At 40.7% G+C, this 14,764-nt stretch overlaps 1 protein-coding gene across 1 annotated transcript in view; it reads left to right on the top strand.

Annotated features, from left to right (window-relative positions):
- The window catches only part of CPE (carboxypeptidase E), a 72,656-nt gene that overhangs the window by 56,629 nt on the left and 1,263 nt on the right, over positions 1-14,764 (top strand). The window contains exons 4-8 of the mRNA XM_053658742.1: positions 2,065-2,186; positions 3,650-3,828; positions 6,176-6,315; positions 11,142-11,241; positions 13,599-13,717. Of these exons, the coding sequence (XP_053514717.1) occupies positions 2,065-2,186; positions 3,650-3,828; positions 6,176-6,315; positions 11,142-11,241; positions 13,599-13,717 (660 nt within the window). The remainder of the gene's footprint in view (positions 1-2,064; positions 2,187-3,649; positions 3,829-6,175; positions 6,316-11,141; positions 11,242-13,598; positions 13,718-14,764) is intronic.

Here is a 14,764-nt window from a genome sequence, read left to right as displayed (position 1 = left end):
GTCATTTCTTGTCTGCTCTTGAACTGTTCAGCTGGGTCACCTCCACTGTCATCTGGGATCAGACCATGAACCTTGACCTGGATTGCTTGAAAACAAAGTGGCTGAACATAAATAATTTTTATTAAATTTATACTTGTCTTTAATAGCTAAGGTTGTGAAGAAAACAGAATAAAAATAGCTTTAATATATTTTAAGGACCAAAGCCATCTAATTGTAGAGCATAACATTAGTGCTATATTTATACTCTTTAAGTGAAAGTTTTAAAAATAGGTCCCCATTGAGCCTAGTCTGCATTACGGGCTTGATCATAGGGTGTTCCAGAAGCTTCTCTGTGGATCCCGAAAATATATAATTACAGCACCTCAGGGTCTCAGCATTTAGTCAGCCTGAAAGACTCTATTAATACTCAAAGAGGAGCTTTATCGAATTGTGGAATTTGCTTGCTAGCTGCCAAGCATACTGATAACATGCATGTTAGCAGCAGTAGACACACGAGTGTGAGAATCAACAATAGGCCACACCTAATAGCTGCACATGACTGTATGTTCAGGATTGGGTCTTTAACTTTACTTCAAAGCACAGTTTCTTCAAAGTGTTTTTTATCACAGAATTAATATTTTATTACAAACAAAAAGCTAAAGTGACTATAAATGAGGAAAATACCTATTAGCCTACAGTCCTAAGTGACCACCATTTACCTTTGGCTATGTAGCCTTCAAAATGATTTTTTATGCATGTATCAACCTATAAATATGTGGAAATATGCCAGTAAAGCTTTTATGTTATTATTTTTAAATCAGAGAAGTACTTGGGAATTTGAAAGTCTGCCTAGTTGCTGTTAAAAACCCATCACATTAAAAATATCAAGCTTTGGGCTCCAGATTAATTCTTTGGAATAAATGTCTTTCCTCCTTCATTTTGTTTCCAAGATATGAAAGATTGTGCCTCGTTGAGAAGACAACGTGATTTGCTAAAACTCTCGCCTGTGTTTTCCAGTTTAAGAGGATCATTTCAAAGTGACCTGATATTTTTCAGTGCACTCTGACAGAGACCCAGGCCAGTACTTTTTATAGGGATGATGTTTGAAGTAATTGAAAGGAATTAGAAAAATAGTAAGCAAAAATAGGAAATAAAATCGATCACGTGTCTGGAATTGAACCACCACAGAAAAGGAACACTGTTCTGTGGTGTTAAAAACAAAATTCAACTGAGTAAATTTGAAGATCTCAATTGGCTTTATTATCAAGCAATTCATGAATTAGGTCTAGCGAGTGGAAGGGCCCTTGGAGGGGTTGTAGGAGATGGAAGGGTGAGGCAAGGGTGGGGCAAGGCAGCTCTTAAAAAAAGAAGGAATTTCTTTTTTTTTGTTGTTTTTTTTTTGTTTTGTTTTTTAAAATAATTTATTTTTATTGTATTTTTCCCATTGCCATTTAGTGCAATTATACTTCCTCAGACCAGGACATCTTCTGCTGGGAAGAGAAGAGCAAGGCTTTTTATCGTTTAAATTGCCTCTTCTTTCTTTGCCTGCCGGAGGCTACTTTACTGATGTTTGACCATAAAATTCGAGACTGGTTGATTGATCACCATTGTATTTCTGGGAGAGATTGAAATAGCAATAGGTCAGGTGTTAAATCTAGGTTTGGCATCATGGACTTTAGCAAAAGTGATGCTATTTTGGGCATCACTCTTTAACAGGGTTCAACTATTTTCTCTTTGTCTTATCCTTAGCTATTATTAACACTGAAACATCAAGTGGCTATATCCCAAAATTTGTAAGTGGTTTACATGCTTGTTTTCGGAGAGAGAAAAGCTGGCAGCCCACAAAAGTAGAACTTGTAAGGAAATTTAAACACAATTAAAATATTTTTATTGTAAACCTATGGAAACATAGAGATGGGGAATGCTGTTCATATTGGAAACTTTTTTTAAAAAAATGAAAATGAGCCACAAAGTCATCAACCAGCTTTTAGGTGTTTTTTAAACCTTTCCTACGTCCTTTCTGGCAAGTGATCTTGCTGGTGATTGCCAATTTATAATCCTTCTAACTGCCGATCTTTAATACAGCTTGCTCCTGAGACCAAGGCTGTCATCCATTGGATTATGGACATTCCTTTTGTGCTCTCTGCCAATCTCCATGGAGGAGACCTCGTGGCCAATTACCCGTATGACGAGACGCGGAGTGGTAGGTGGTCCTCCCATTTCGCTAATTGGTTCAAAGTTTACAGTTACTTTACAAGGCTTTGCAGGGTGACTTTTATGATATTCTTCTAAGGAATTCATCATTAAGTGATTTTGCCCGTAGAAATTCATATGTTTAACAGGAACAGCCCCTAACTGTTTCACATGGCATTGGTCATATATGTCTGGCAGGAAAGGGCTGTACATTTTTAAGCAAGTTTATATGAAGAGAAACGTAATTTCAACAGAATACTTGGACAAAAAGAAAGGGATAAAACAGAAGTCATGAACTTGGGTCACTCTTGGACACTGGTAACAGAGAGATCATGGATGTTATGTAGCTTTGTGTACAAGATGGCTTAAAAATGGAGGCAGACTCTCGGTGCCCGACCAGGGCCCCCGGGGAAGTGCACACGTGTCTCTCGAGCTCTCACACTTTGCATTCGGAACCGTTTGTGGTGGTGTCAGGGAGGGAAAGCGGTGCTTGGATTTTCTCTGACATGTTTTCGTTAAGTTTCAGGCATAGCAAGCTTTAGCCAGAGAGATAATTTCAGCTTAATTTTTGTTGCTCCAGGAAATTTCCTGCTTTGGGTGGATTCTCAGGGACCTTTGAAGAGTTAGCTCTTTGCAAACACAGAATGATAATTTTGGATTTTGGAAACTTTGAGTTTTGAAGAAAGTCTTTGGTAAAATATTGTTAACATTTAGAGATTTTTGTGCTATGTGAATAGCTAGGAAATATAAAAGCCTGCCATATTTTATAATACACGGGTCAGAATATAGTGTATTAAAAATACTATTTGTTTTCATAACACACAGAGGAGATTTTTTAAAACTCTACATTCAGATACTGAAAAGTATGGGTGAGAGTGGGTTATAGTGGCTATGAGGTTAGTACAAGTACATTTTTTTCAATTAAAAATTATTTTTCAATTACAGTTGACATGCAATATTATTAGTTTCAGGTGTACAACATAGTGATTAGACATTTATATGACTTACAAAGCGATCGCCCCATTAAGTCTATCTAGTACCCACCTGACACCATACATAGTTATTACAATATTGTTGTCTGTATTCTCTATGCTGTGCTTTACATCCTTATGACTATTTTATAATTGCCAACTTTATAAGTGCGGTTTTTAGATTAAAAATGCCAACAGTGGAAATCTTACTGTCTTGCCAGGTCCAGTTTACTATGAACATATCACTTTTTCTTGTGAAGCTCTGAATTCATAAGTAGAATGTACATCCCGTGAGGTTTTTATTTTGTGCTATTAGCAGTGGAAGTTATATGACCTAAAATCTAGGTGTAATTGCTGTGTACTTATACCTTCATTTCTTTCTCACAGTGATGTAGCTAAAAAAAATATATCAGCAAGGGGTCAGCACTGACTCACCCTTCAGAGAACATGTGGTTTCCTGGGTCCCTGCCCATTTCTTTAATCCCGTGCATTTATTTTCTAGGTAGTACTCATGAATATAGCTCCTGCCCGGACGATGCCATTTTCCAAAGCTTGGCCAGGGCATACTCCTCTTTTAACCCACCCATGTCGGACCCCAATCGGCCACCGTGTCGCAAGAATGATGACGACAGCAGCTTCGTAGACGGGACAACCAATGGTGCTGCTTGGTACAGCGTCCCAGGCGGTGAGTTTCCACTTCACTCTTCGATTCTGTGATGGTTGCTTATTTATAGTTACCATTTGGATTTAGAAAATCTTCCATCCTCCTTAACCATTAAAAAATAGACAATCTATAGTTCATCTGTTAAAATTAGTTTTCTGCATGAATGATTGCTGTATATACTTTTGTTTTTAAAAATCAAGATACTAATCGAAGAGGTATAGGACGTGAACGGGAGACGTCCATTGGGAAAACAGACATTGAATGTCAACTACCCTACTTTTGTAATTCCGGCCTTAAGGAATAAGACAGCATTCTGATTATTATATGTTAGTCATGCTCTAACTATAGGTAAATGTATGTTTCAGAGGGCCGGCTTTGACCTTTCCCATATGTTGGGCCACTTACTTTTTTGTTCATATTTTATTTTAATGGAGACTATTTGATGTGAAATATTTATTTTATATTCATTGCTGTTGTAAGCACTGTGGGGTCAGGAAGCTCTTTTATGGAGTCTGAAAAGGGAAAGCTCACGTGTAGCATCTTGTAGAAAACATCAGGGCGCTGTCGTGGCTCCCTGTGCCCCAGCGTGGGCTCTGCAGACACTCACTCTTCTGGCTGCTCAGACCAATCACAGTTGTGACACACTTGCCTCTACCAACGATGCACAGTGAAATGTAAAGGCACTGATGTTTTGTTCCTCCTTGGCTGAGAATAAGATTCTACAGCCTACTTGGAAGTGAAAAAGAGAATTAATTAGGACAGTAGCAGTGCTACCTAATTATAGGATTTTGGTTTGTCGAATATGCTTCTTTTGTTGACTTATGCCCCGAGAAAAATATTCTTCCTGATTTCTTTCATTTTGATACATGTTTATCCTGTTGTAATTAATATTTTGCACTAGGTCAGATCAGATTTAGCACATTCCACTCTCCCTCCCCCATGGCTTGAGAAATATATCAGATTTTAGGATTTAGACTAAGTCAAATAAAATGGGAAGTCATTTTATACTTCGGTTTTTCTAAAAACTTTAGTAATTCCTTTGGAATTACCTTTTTGGACAAATAGTGCATTGTCTACAGGATATCAAGCTATCTAGATCAGTTAAATAACAATAATATCAATAATAAAATTTTAATCATAGTCAGTGGCTATGTACCACAATAATTGAATAGTCAAAGAAAGCTGTAACTTTCCTTAGCAATATAGTTAGCGAGTAAAATTAGTGTCTTAGGTCAGGTTTTTTAGAAGCAGACCCTGAGACAGGAGTTTGGGTTCTCATACTTTGTTGAAGGACTTTTTTTTTGAAAAACCCTGTATGGAAACGAGGGAAGCAAGATAAGGAAGGAGATAGAGCTGAGCAACGATGTTGTCGCAGGTACAGTCTAACCTTGGCCTGAGCCGTTGGGAGGAGAACCTGAACTATAAATTATAGGCAGGGTTGTCCTGCTTTGAGGTCAGGGCCCAGACTTTGGTGGCTGCATATCTGTAAGTCATTGATTGTGAGATTTTTTTTCTTAATATGGGCATTTACCACAGCAAACTTCTTCCTTAGGACTGCTTTTGCTGTATCCCATAACTTTTGGTATGTTGTGTTTGTTTTCATTTGTTCAAGATATTCTACTTCTCTTTTGATTTCCTCTTTGACCCATTGGTTGTTGAGGAGTATGATGTTTACTTTTCTTCGTATTTGTGAATTTTCCCATTTTCCTCCTGTTATGATATCTAGTTTCATATCATTGTTGTTATGAAAGATATTTTATATCAGTCTCTTTAAGTTTGCTAAGACTTGTTTTGTGTGACTTATCATATGATCTATTCTGGAGAATAGTTCCATGTGTGTTTAAGAGGAATGTGTAAACTAGGCATGTGTCTTGTCCGGGAATTCAATCCACAACCTTTTGGCTACAGGACAACACTCCAACCATTGACAAAGTTCCAGCCACGCCAGGGCTTTTTTAATGGGCTCCTAGACTTCCTCTAAGACACTCTATTCATGAGTGATTGTCAAAATGGGTGTTCTTTGGGGAGGGAAGACCATGGAAAACTCCTGTTTTGCCACTTTGATGACGTCACGCCCCTGCTGTGTTCTTAGAGGCCAATTCCAGCAATGTGGCTGATGCGTGAGCACCTTGGAACAGCAATGCATTAGGCTAAGAACTTGAGAGTTTGTGCTTCTAAGGTAGTAATCATTTCCCAAGTATGTTATTCTGTCCTTTAGGGGAGGTGATTTTTCTTGTGCTTTCTCTAAGGCTCCCCCAAATGTATGGCCTGTTGTATCTTTTACTCGGCTCTCAGTTGAACAAAACAGCTTGTGTAGAGTTTTAGTCACCACATGCATGCTGAGACTTTCCATTTGGTGTTTTGGCAGGAATGCAAGACTTCAATTACCTGAGCAGCAACTGCTTCGAGATCACTGTGGAGCTGAGCTGTGAAAAGTTTCCACCTGAAGAGACTTTGAAGAGCTACTGGGAGGATAACAAAAACTCCCTCATCAGCTACCTTGAGCAGGTAAACACAGTCTCCAGTGTAAGATGGAAAACTTAAGAGCATGTAAGCCTGGTATACAGTAGTCTCTTAAGAGAAGCCCCATCCAGGGGAGTGCATTTGACACAGAATGAGGATGCTACATGTGGAAAATGTGTCAGCAGTGGTTCAAATAGGCTTTCATTTGTCATAGGTGTTGTGGTTCATGAATATGCACTGAGAACTGATTGACCTGGAGGGTTGCGGAGAAGCCAGGGAAAACCCTGTTTTCATTTGTATCACTCCAAGCAAGGGAAGTCCTAGGACTGACCTCCACTCTGGTCACCTTGGGCCCATTCGACCTCCCAGGCAGAACTAGGACTAGAATGAGCTAAGTGAGGCATCTAGGATTTAAGGAGGCATTCCGTCTCGAAGTCATGCAGGCATCGGATCAGCACCTAAGAGTGAGTACGTCCTTAAATCTTGTGTCCCACCTGCTTCACTTATCTCACACTAAACTCAGCTCAATGTGAGATAATAATGATGATAGCTTACATTGGACGTTTACTGGACGTTTACTATTTCCCAGGCATTCTTCTAAATGTCTTACATGCAGTAATCAATATATTTAATCCTGACAACTCTGTGAGGGAAGCTATATCAGACAAGATCTGGTGCTTTCAAGGTTGTATGGCTGTAGACAGAGGGAAGTTATATCATTATCTTCTTTTTCTCCATCATCATGATCATAAGCCTTGATCTGTACCAGCCACCTATGTAGCCATTCCAACAGGATCTGTAAGAATTTAGGGGCATCTCACCATCTCCCAGAATAAAATACCTTCCCTGCCCAGGCCAGTCCCCTGCCAACCCCGCGTCTCTGTGCCGTGTAGACTTTGGCACTTTGGCACCAGGGCAGTGATGGTGAGAAGACCTAACGACTGTTCCTTGTGTGCGGTGCCTTGACAGTTTTCAGATTCCACCCTGTGTGTGGCCATTTACACCCAGAGTCAAGCAGAGCAGTGTTAGTTTCACGTGCCAAATAGTCCAGACTAGTTTTAGAGTAATTTCACATAAACGAATGCTATTTAAATAATATATAGCCATTTACATGTATGCATACATACATAAAACCGATACATATAAATCCAATGCATTTAAAACGTGTAAAGTCAGCTTAAAAACTCTTTTCCACATGTCAAATTTCCATACGAGGGGCCTTACTCAAAGGGACCATCGTGGAAAAAAAGATCCACAGATGACAGACGGTGATGTTCAGAAGCAGCCATTAAACAGGATCCTGTCAGTCAGTGGTCTCCTGCTGCATGTTAACATAAAAAGGCATTTTCAACAACAAAACTGAGGATTTTAGCCACATTGACCCTGGAACAACTTCGGTGGGGGCCCCTGTAGAACATCTCCTGTGAGGAGGGCTGTATTGGAATGGATCTTCTGAGAGCAGAGTTAGCTGAACAACGGATTTTGGCGGGGCAGAGGAAATAAGACGAGGCTATTTGGTATGCTTTCCACTTTGCTGTCAAAGAATGCCCCCTTAATGCAGTGCTTTTCATTTTATATAAATATTTTTCAACAACAATTTATTGAGCTACTTTCTTGTCTTTGGTATCATGTGAGACGCTGGGGCTGTGGCCACCCTCAAGAAGGCTTCATATTAGTGGGGTTCAGAAACATGAACACCTAATTACAAGAGCGGATGATAAATGCAAAAACAGAGGTTAACTGCAAAAAAAATGGCAATACGTAGATGGGTTCCTAACCCGGGCCTGGGACTCAGAAAAGGCTTCTTGGAGCTAGACCATACGATTTACTATAGTTGATCCCAACAAGATTATTACTCTTAGTTCTTGAGAAAAAAAATCAATACAAAACAAAATAAAACACTAATGTGTGCCATTAGGAAAGAGGAGAATAGTTGTCATATTTATTGTTGCAGGTGGGCATGCATTAATCGACCTAAAAGCTCTATCAGTTTATATAGAACTAATCTGGAAAGAAGAGAAGCCAGGTCATGGAGGCCTGTTTTATGCCACTTGGAGTGAGAATTTGGCCTGTCCGCACGTCTGCGCGAGCTGCCCCCCAGGCACCAGTGTCAGGGTGCAAGTCGGGTAGAAGCAGTGAGAGTGGCATTTCCCCTGAGCTCCTCAGAGCACAGTCCAGTTAGGGACTCGGAGTCGGGCGGAAGATCAGTGAAGACCGCCGGAAGTTCTGTGTGGAGATTGTTTTCTTGACAATGAACAGAGCATGGTGCTGATTAGTAATCGAACACCTGGGCCTAAAATGTAAGCCTGGACCAGTTTACAACTCCTGGGAAATAGGTGGTTAGGAGATCTGCTTCTGTAATTGGTCGAGAGGAAATTTCTTGCAGAATTCTAAAGGGGTGTTTGCAGGAACTGGAATTGTAAAGTTAATTAGGTAGGTAGTTTGCTAAGGAGAGTGCCCCACTCAGTAGCTTTGGAACAGTTTAGTTCTCAAGATTCCCAAAGAATTTCTCATGGGCACCTGCTTCAGAATGATCTAGGTTCTTGTTAAAAATGGGTTTCCCGTCCCGCCACCTCCCCAGATCTCCATTTCAGCAAGCTCTCCGTGACATCTGAGTGCACAAGGGTTGAAGGACTGCGATGCCCACAGCTCTAGCAACCGTGGGGGATCTTCTGGATTTTTTTCTTTTTCGAGCATTACAAGAAGGAATAAGTATACTGAATAGCTTCTCTTCTCCAGTTGCAAGTGAAGTTTTCACTTCTGTGATTTCTTTTGCAAAAGCCAGGAAGGGACAGGGTTTTCCAGTTTACATTCATCTGGAGATGTGACAGTTTATCATACTTGGATTGAGATTATTACTGCAGTGGAATTTTTTAAGCAGAAATGTTTTGCTCCACACTTGGCATATCATTGATAGACATTTACTTTTTTATTTGTTAAATCACAAACTGTAATGTCTTGGGTTGCAGAAGCTGGAAAAAGTCAAGTCATGGTTATTGACTGGGTATACTTGGGCCTAACGCAGGTGAATTATATGTGTTTTAGAAGGTGATGGTTTGACTTATTTGCCAATGATGAGGAAATCTCGCCCTTTCATTTCTCTAAGGTTTATACTTATAGTGCCTTGAGATGCATGAATTCATCCCCACAGTTTTCTCCTCCCCAGTGACCCTGTCACCATGTGTATTTCACTCAGAAGACTAACTCTTTATGTTTCCAGTGACTAAATTTTAATCTGTTAATTTTGTTTGGCTAATTTCATAACTCAGTTTTGGGGAGAAATCAAAGATTCATTAGATCCTAAAAATGTTTTTCTTTTAAAATGTATTTAGTCTCTTCTCACCATACTGGTTGCCAATAAAATGATCATTTGTTATACCGACAGCACGTATAACTTTTTCCATTTCTAAATTGCCTTTAAAGAAAAGAGTATGTTACTTCTATCGAGTTTCATTTTTTTTTATCATAGTGAGAATATATCTATTTGGGAAACCAAATATACCAAAATATAAACTTACAATTTCAACACATTTTCAATGATTACAAATTATAATTGTATATACTTCATTTTTAACCAAATGCACTTACCTTCTATAGAAAGGGTGTCCCAATGATCTACTGCTACATAACAAATCACCCGCAGAGCCTGTGGCTTAAAACATCAACAATTATTGAATTGTCACTCAGGGTTTTTGAGGAGTCAGTAATTTGGGAACCGCTTGGCTGGGCGGTTGTGACGTAGGTCTCTCATGTGGTTGAAGGTCAGATGGTGTCCGGAGCTGGAGCAGGGATGCTGAGGCACTGGGGGGCTTCCTGGGCATCTCTCCGTCTGCATGTTGACGGGGTCTGCTCCACGTGGTCTCCCTTCTTGTGGTTTAATTGGGGCTTCCTCACACCATGGTGACTCCAGAGGTTTTGTTTTTTTAAAAAATAGAGCATGCAAAACCAGTTGACTGGTTAATCAGTCATCTCTTCCATAAAACACTGTACTGCTGACAAATTTATTCTCCGATGGCAAGGGGATACGTGAGACTTAGTCTGCCTTCTGTAGGAAATAGTCAAATGTCATCAGCAGTGAAAGAAAAATCATTCTCTGGGGCCAGATTGAGAAGCAATCTGAGCATTTGGGAAGTTGGGACATATTTTGTTAAGTTATGAAACTTAATAAATTACCATTTAGTATTTCAGAGGCAGTACTTACTCTGAAGTGACTCTGTCACTTCAGACACATACTGACTTAGTTGAATTATCATTTAAAAATCAAGAAAAAAGCTGTTTTTGTAGTTTGCCTTGTAAGAGTTGGTTGATGGCTTCAATTTAATTCAAGGGCATTATTCTCAATCACACTCTTCCAATTTATTTCTGACTACAGTTTTCAGTTATGAAATTCCCTGATCTTTCATGCCACTTACTTTAAACCAGAATGAGATTGTTAATGGGTTTAATGCCAAAGTAGTCTCAGTATATATCTTTTTATTAGCACGAACAAGTACTTAATGGCTGTAATATTCTTGGTAACTGACAGTGACCATGTAAGATGATCACAGGTGAACAATTAAAAATAGAAAGTAATAAAATGTGCTAAGACCAGAACTGTTTTACAGATACGGCACACTTTGTATTTTTTGTTTTGGTGGTTCAGAAGGTACTTCGAAGTTTTCCTTTGACTCAGAACAAGATATCCGTTTGGGGAGGATTACTTCTCATTTGTCCATGTGAGGAGAAGCAGAATAAAGAGTGCCAAGTCCCATTCAGTGACTTTGGAGCGTGTCTTGGGGATCTGCAGTGTGTTGCTAGAAAATGAGGAGATGCTTGCTGTGAGATGAGTCATTCCTAGTATGAATTTTTTTGATTGTTCTTGACCTTCACAGATACACCGAGGAGTTAAAGGGTTTGTCCGAGACCTTCAAGGCAACCCAATTGCCAACGCAACCATCTCGGTGGAAGGAATAGACCACGATGTTACATCCGGTGGGTATTCTCTGCTGTGGTCTGAGGTGCTAGCATTATCCACAGGAGCAGCATTCCTTATTATCATAGTTATAATTCTTATGCTGTTCTAAGCAAAACAACGGAAAGCCTTCTGTCTCATTACCTCCTCCCTCCCAGCTTTGATCTGGTTGGATTTCCTTTGTGGGAGAATTCAGGCAGTGACGCAGGATGGGCGGCTGCCGCATGTAGAAACCAGGGTGCAGCAGAGGGCGCCCTGTGCTCAGCTATCTCCCCGCAGAGCTGCGAGGTGGCGCCATCCACTGGAGATTCATGGTCATCCTTGAGGCGCAGGAAAAGGCACTTGCTGGCGTTCAAATGCCAGCGTCTTTCTGATCTCTCCGAGGAAGAGGGGCCAACGAGCTGTGCATTGGTGGGCCTCAGGAGGGAATGAAAAAAGTAGGAAAAAGAACTGCCAGCATCTTGTGTTAAGGATTTTTCATGCATTTCTTCATTTAATCGTATAACAAACCCAGGCTTATTCAAGGTTAAACGGGCTATTGCAGGATTGCTGTTGATGTCTGTTTTTTGAAGTTTAAACCACATTTCAATTTCCCCAAACCATTTGTACCAGTACCTCTTTCTTAACTTCCATATTTATAACTTGTATTTTTAGTCCTTATCACTTATCCTCTAAAACTTCATTTATTTTCCTATTCAACAAATATCTACCAACAGCCCATTAGGTGCCAGCTGACCTTTCCAGACTTATACCAGAATCTGTGCTGAGATGTTGTCCTCTCAGCCCTTCGGGAGGTTGGCTTTTGAAGACGGCACCTCGGCTGGATCTGGCCACTAGCAACGTCTTCTGCCTGTTAACCCTGGTGTGCCTGCCATACAGATATGACTTGCTCTGCATTCTGCAGTGTGAGCATTTTAGTAGAATCTAACCTGGGAAATAAATACAGGTGGAAAGGAATAAAAATGGAGGGCGGGTTTTGGAACACGCAAGCCTTTTGAGCAGGACAATGCGGAGGAAGTGGCAATGGAGTCCAAGGCAGGGAGGAAACTCGACATTTTCCTGGAAGCCTAGAACTGTTTTAAGAAAGAAGAAATGCTAAGAAGTGTCCAGTGTGCAGAGTCTTGATAAAATGAGCTTCAGCGGGGTGGTGGGAGGCTGATCAGGGAGATCCAAGAAAGGAGAAGAGAAGAGACCTTAGAGACAGAGAATATTGCCAGTTCTCTGACATTTTTCTGTAAAGCAAAGAACTTAAAATGAAGCGCTAGCTGGAAGGAGATGTGGGGTCTAGAGGTAGACTGGAAGAGATGGTGACGGGGACTCGTTTCTTTTGGGTTATTTCAGTTTTCATTGGGAAATAAGATGTAAAGGAGGGACTGACATTGAGGACGAAAGCTGACTTAGGGGTGTTAGCAAACAGGAGAGAGTGTGAATTGTTCTCCAGGACCTTGCTGCTCAAGGTATGGCCCTGGCAAGCAGCTGAATTCCGAGTCACCCAGGAGCTGGTTGGGAATGCAGAGTCTCAGGCCTCACCCCAGAGCTGGGGAGTTAGTATTTGCATCTTGACAAGTTTCACAAGGGTCTGCACTGATCTAGAAAAAGAGGAGAGGAAAGACTATTGAAGGAGGTACTAGCAGGAGGCAAGACAGTCCCGTGAGCTGTGTAAGGTTGGTGTTTATGAGTTAGAGACACACTGCATGGGAGTGTGCCTTTCCCAGCCCTTTGCAACCATATGGGGCAGGCAGAGAGCTGGGAGTTACCCAGAGCTGGTGGTTTGCCAGGCGTGTATCACTGAGCTGGAAAAGCAAATGCGTGCAAGGCACGTGCGTGAGAATGGTTGTACTGGTGAGCTCAGAACCTCGTCCTCTCAGTGTGGAGGAAGTGCGGATACTTGGAGAGTGAGAGGGTGAGAAACGTAACTCTGCTAAAGAATTCTCTGGGGAACTTGCTGAAGACTGAGTTCCTAGGAGGCAATCCAGACCAACCTGGCTTGTATGTTTGGAAATTTCTAGCAAGTGCCTCAGGGATTCTGGTGGGACTGTCTTTGGGCCTCGCTTTGTGAAACCCTGACCTACTCTGCTCATACCATTAGGTCTAAACCTGGCCGGGTGCGTGGCAAGGATCGAGAAGAGTCTCTGATCCCACTGCCTGAGGACTCTGTGCGTTTGTTCTTCCCGATATGCTTATGAAGAATCACTATCTTAGGAAACTTATTAAAGATACTTTCACTTTCTTCAGTAATTGCATCAAATTCCATTAATATCTACTTGAAGAATGAGAATAAAAGGAGTTGAACTGAGGTCCAGTGGGTATCCCTTAGTTGGCATAACTATGCATTTCACACGTGTAGCCTTATGTGTGATATTTTGTTTCCTTACAGCAAAGGATGGCGATTACTGGAGACTGCTTGTACCTGGAAACTATAGACTTACAGCCTCAGCTCCAGGCTATCTGGCTATTACAAAGAAAGTGGCGGTCCCTTACAGCCCTGCTGTTCCTGTAAGTGATCGTATTAACAGCTGAGATTCATTCAGCACTCCTGTGTGTCAGGCGTAGTTAAGGGACTTGTACTTAATCTTCGAAATAACATTATAAGGTGATACTATTATCTCCATTGAACAGATGAGAAAACTAAGTCCTAGCAAAGTTAATTTGACCAAGGGCTCATTGGTTGATTTAATACCAATACCAATACTTCACTCAATGTGAAGCTGTGTTACTGTTTCTCAGTTTTTGATGAGGTCGATAAGAAAATCAAACAACCTAACAAAATTAAACCCCCGCCTTTTTTTTCCACATCGATTTCAGTCTAAATGAGATTCTATTCCATTTATCTTTTTATCTTGAGTACCTAGGACAACACTTTACCCAGTGAGTATTTGGAAAAATAAGTTTTACCTGCAAGATAATTTTAAGCATTAGCTAAACATTTATTGAGTACATACTATGAGCAAGACCCTCTCTATCAAAAAGTACATTAAATTTAAGTAGATACCATTTCTTTTGCTAGCAAGGTGATGGCAATGAGACCAAAACTTCTCTTAGAGCAGGATTTTACCACTGTCTTTGTATCATGTTACCAGTACCATGGAATGGCTTCCAGGATTTCCAGTCTAAAGGCTTTAATGAGTTTTTAATGTGCTTTGGTTTTGATTATGTATATATGCATACTTGGCTGTATGTGTATTAAAATCAGGAGGGAAATTTAGGCAAATGAAATCTGGGAAAAAAATTAGCCCCGGAAACAGGTTGTACAAGTTTCAGCTGTTTCAATCCTTAGCCTTTCTAGTACATGTTACTTCAAGGAGGTTGTGAGTGTTACCACGTTCCTAAATAACCAGGGGCTTAAGCGGCCAAATCAAGGAACTCTCAGTTCCATCTGCAACGAGGCACAGATATCTAGGGGGCCCATGTTGGATGTCCTTTATGCAACGTGAATGGATTCTTCATGGATGAGGGTCCCTAGTTTACAAGGGGGGCTCAGTTTCCAGGCACCGGCCTCTCTGGTGGTTTGCTGGTGTATGGAGTTTCTTTAGCAGATTCAAG

The sequence above is a fragment of the Artibeus jamaicensis genome, unplaced genomic scaffold (genome assembly GCF_021234435.1).
Source record: "Artibeus jamaicensis isolate MK-2021 breed Jamaican fruit bat unplaced genomic scaffold, CSHL_Jam_final scaffold_537, whole genome shotgun sequence".
Lineage (NCBI taxonomy): Eukaryota > Metazoa > Chordata > Mammalia > Chiroptera > Phyllostomidae > Artibeus > Artibeus jamaicensis.
Note: the sequence above shows the minus strand (reverse complement) of the source record. Positions and strands in the feature narration are given on the sequence as shown.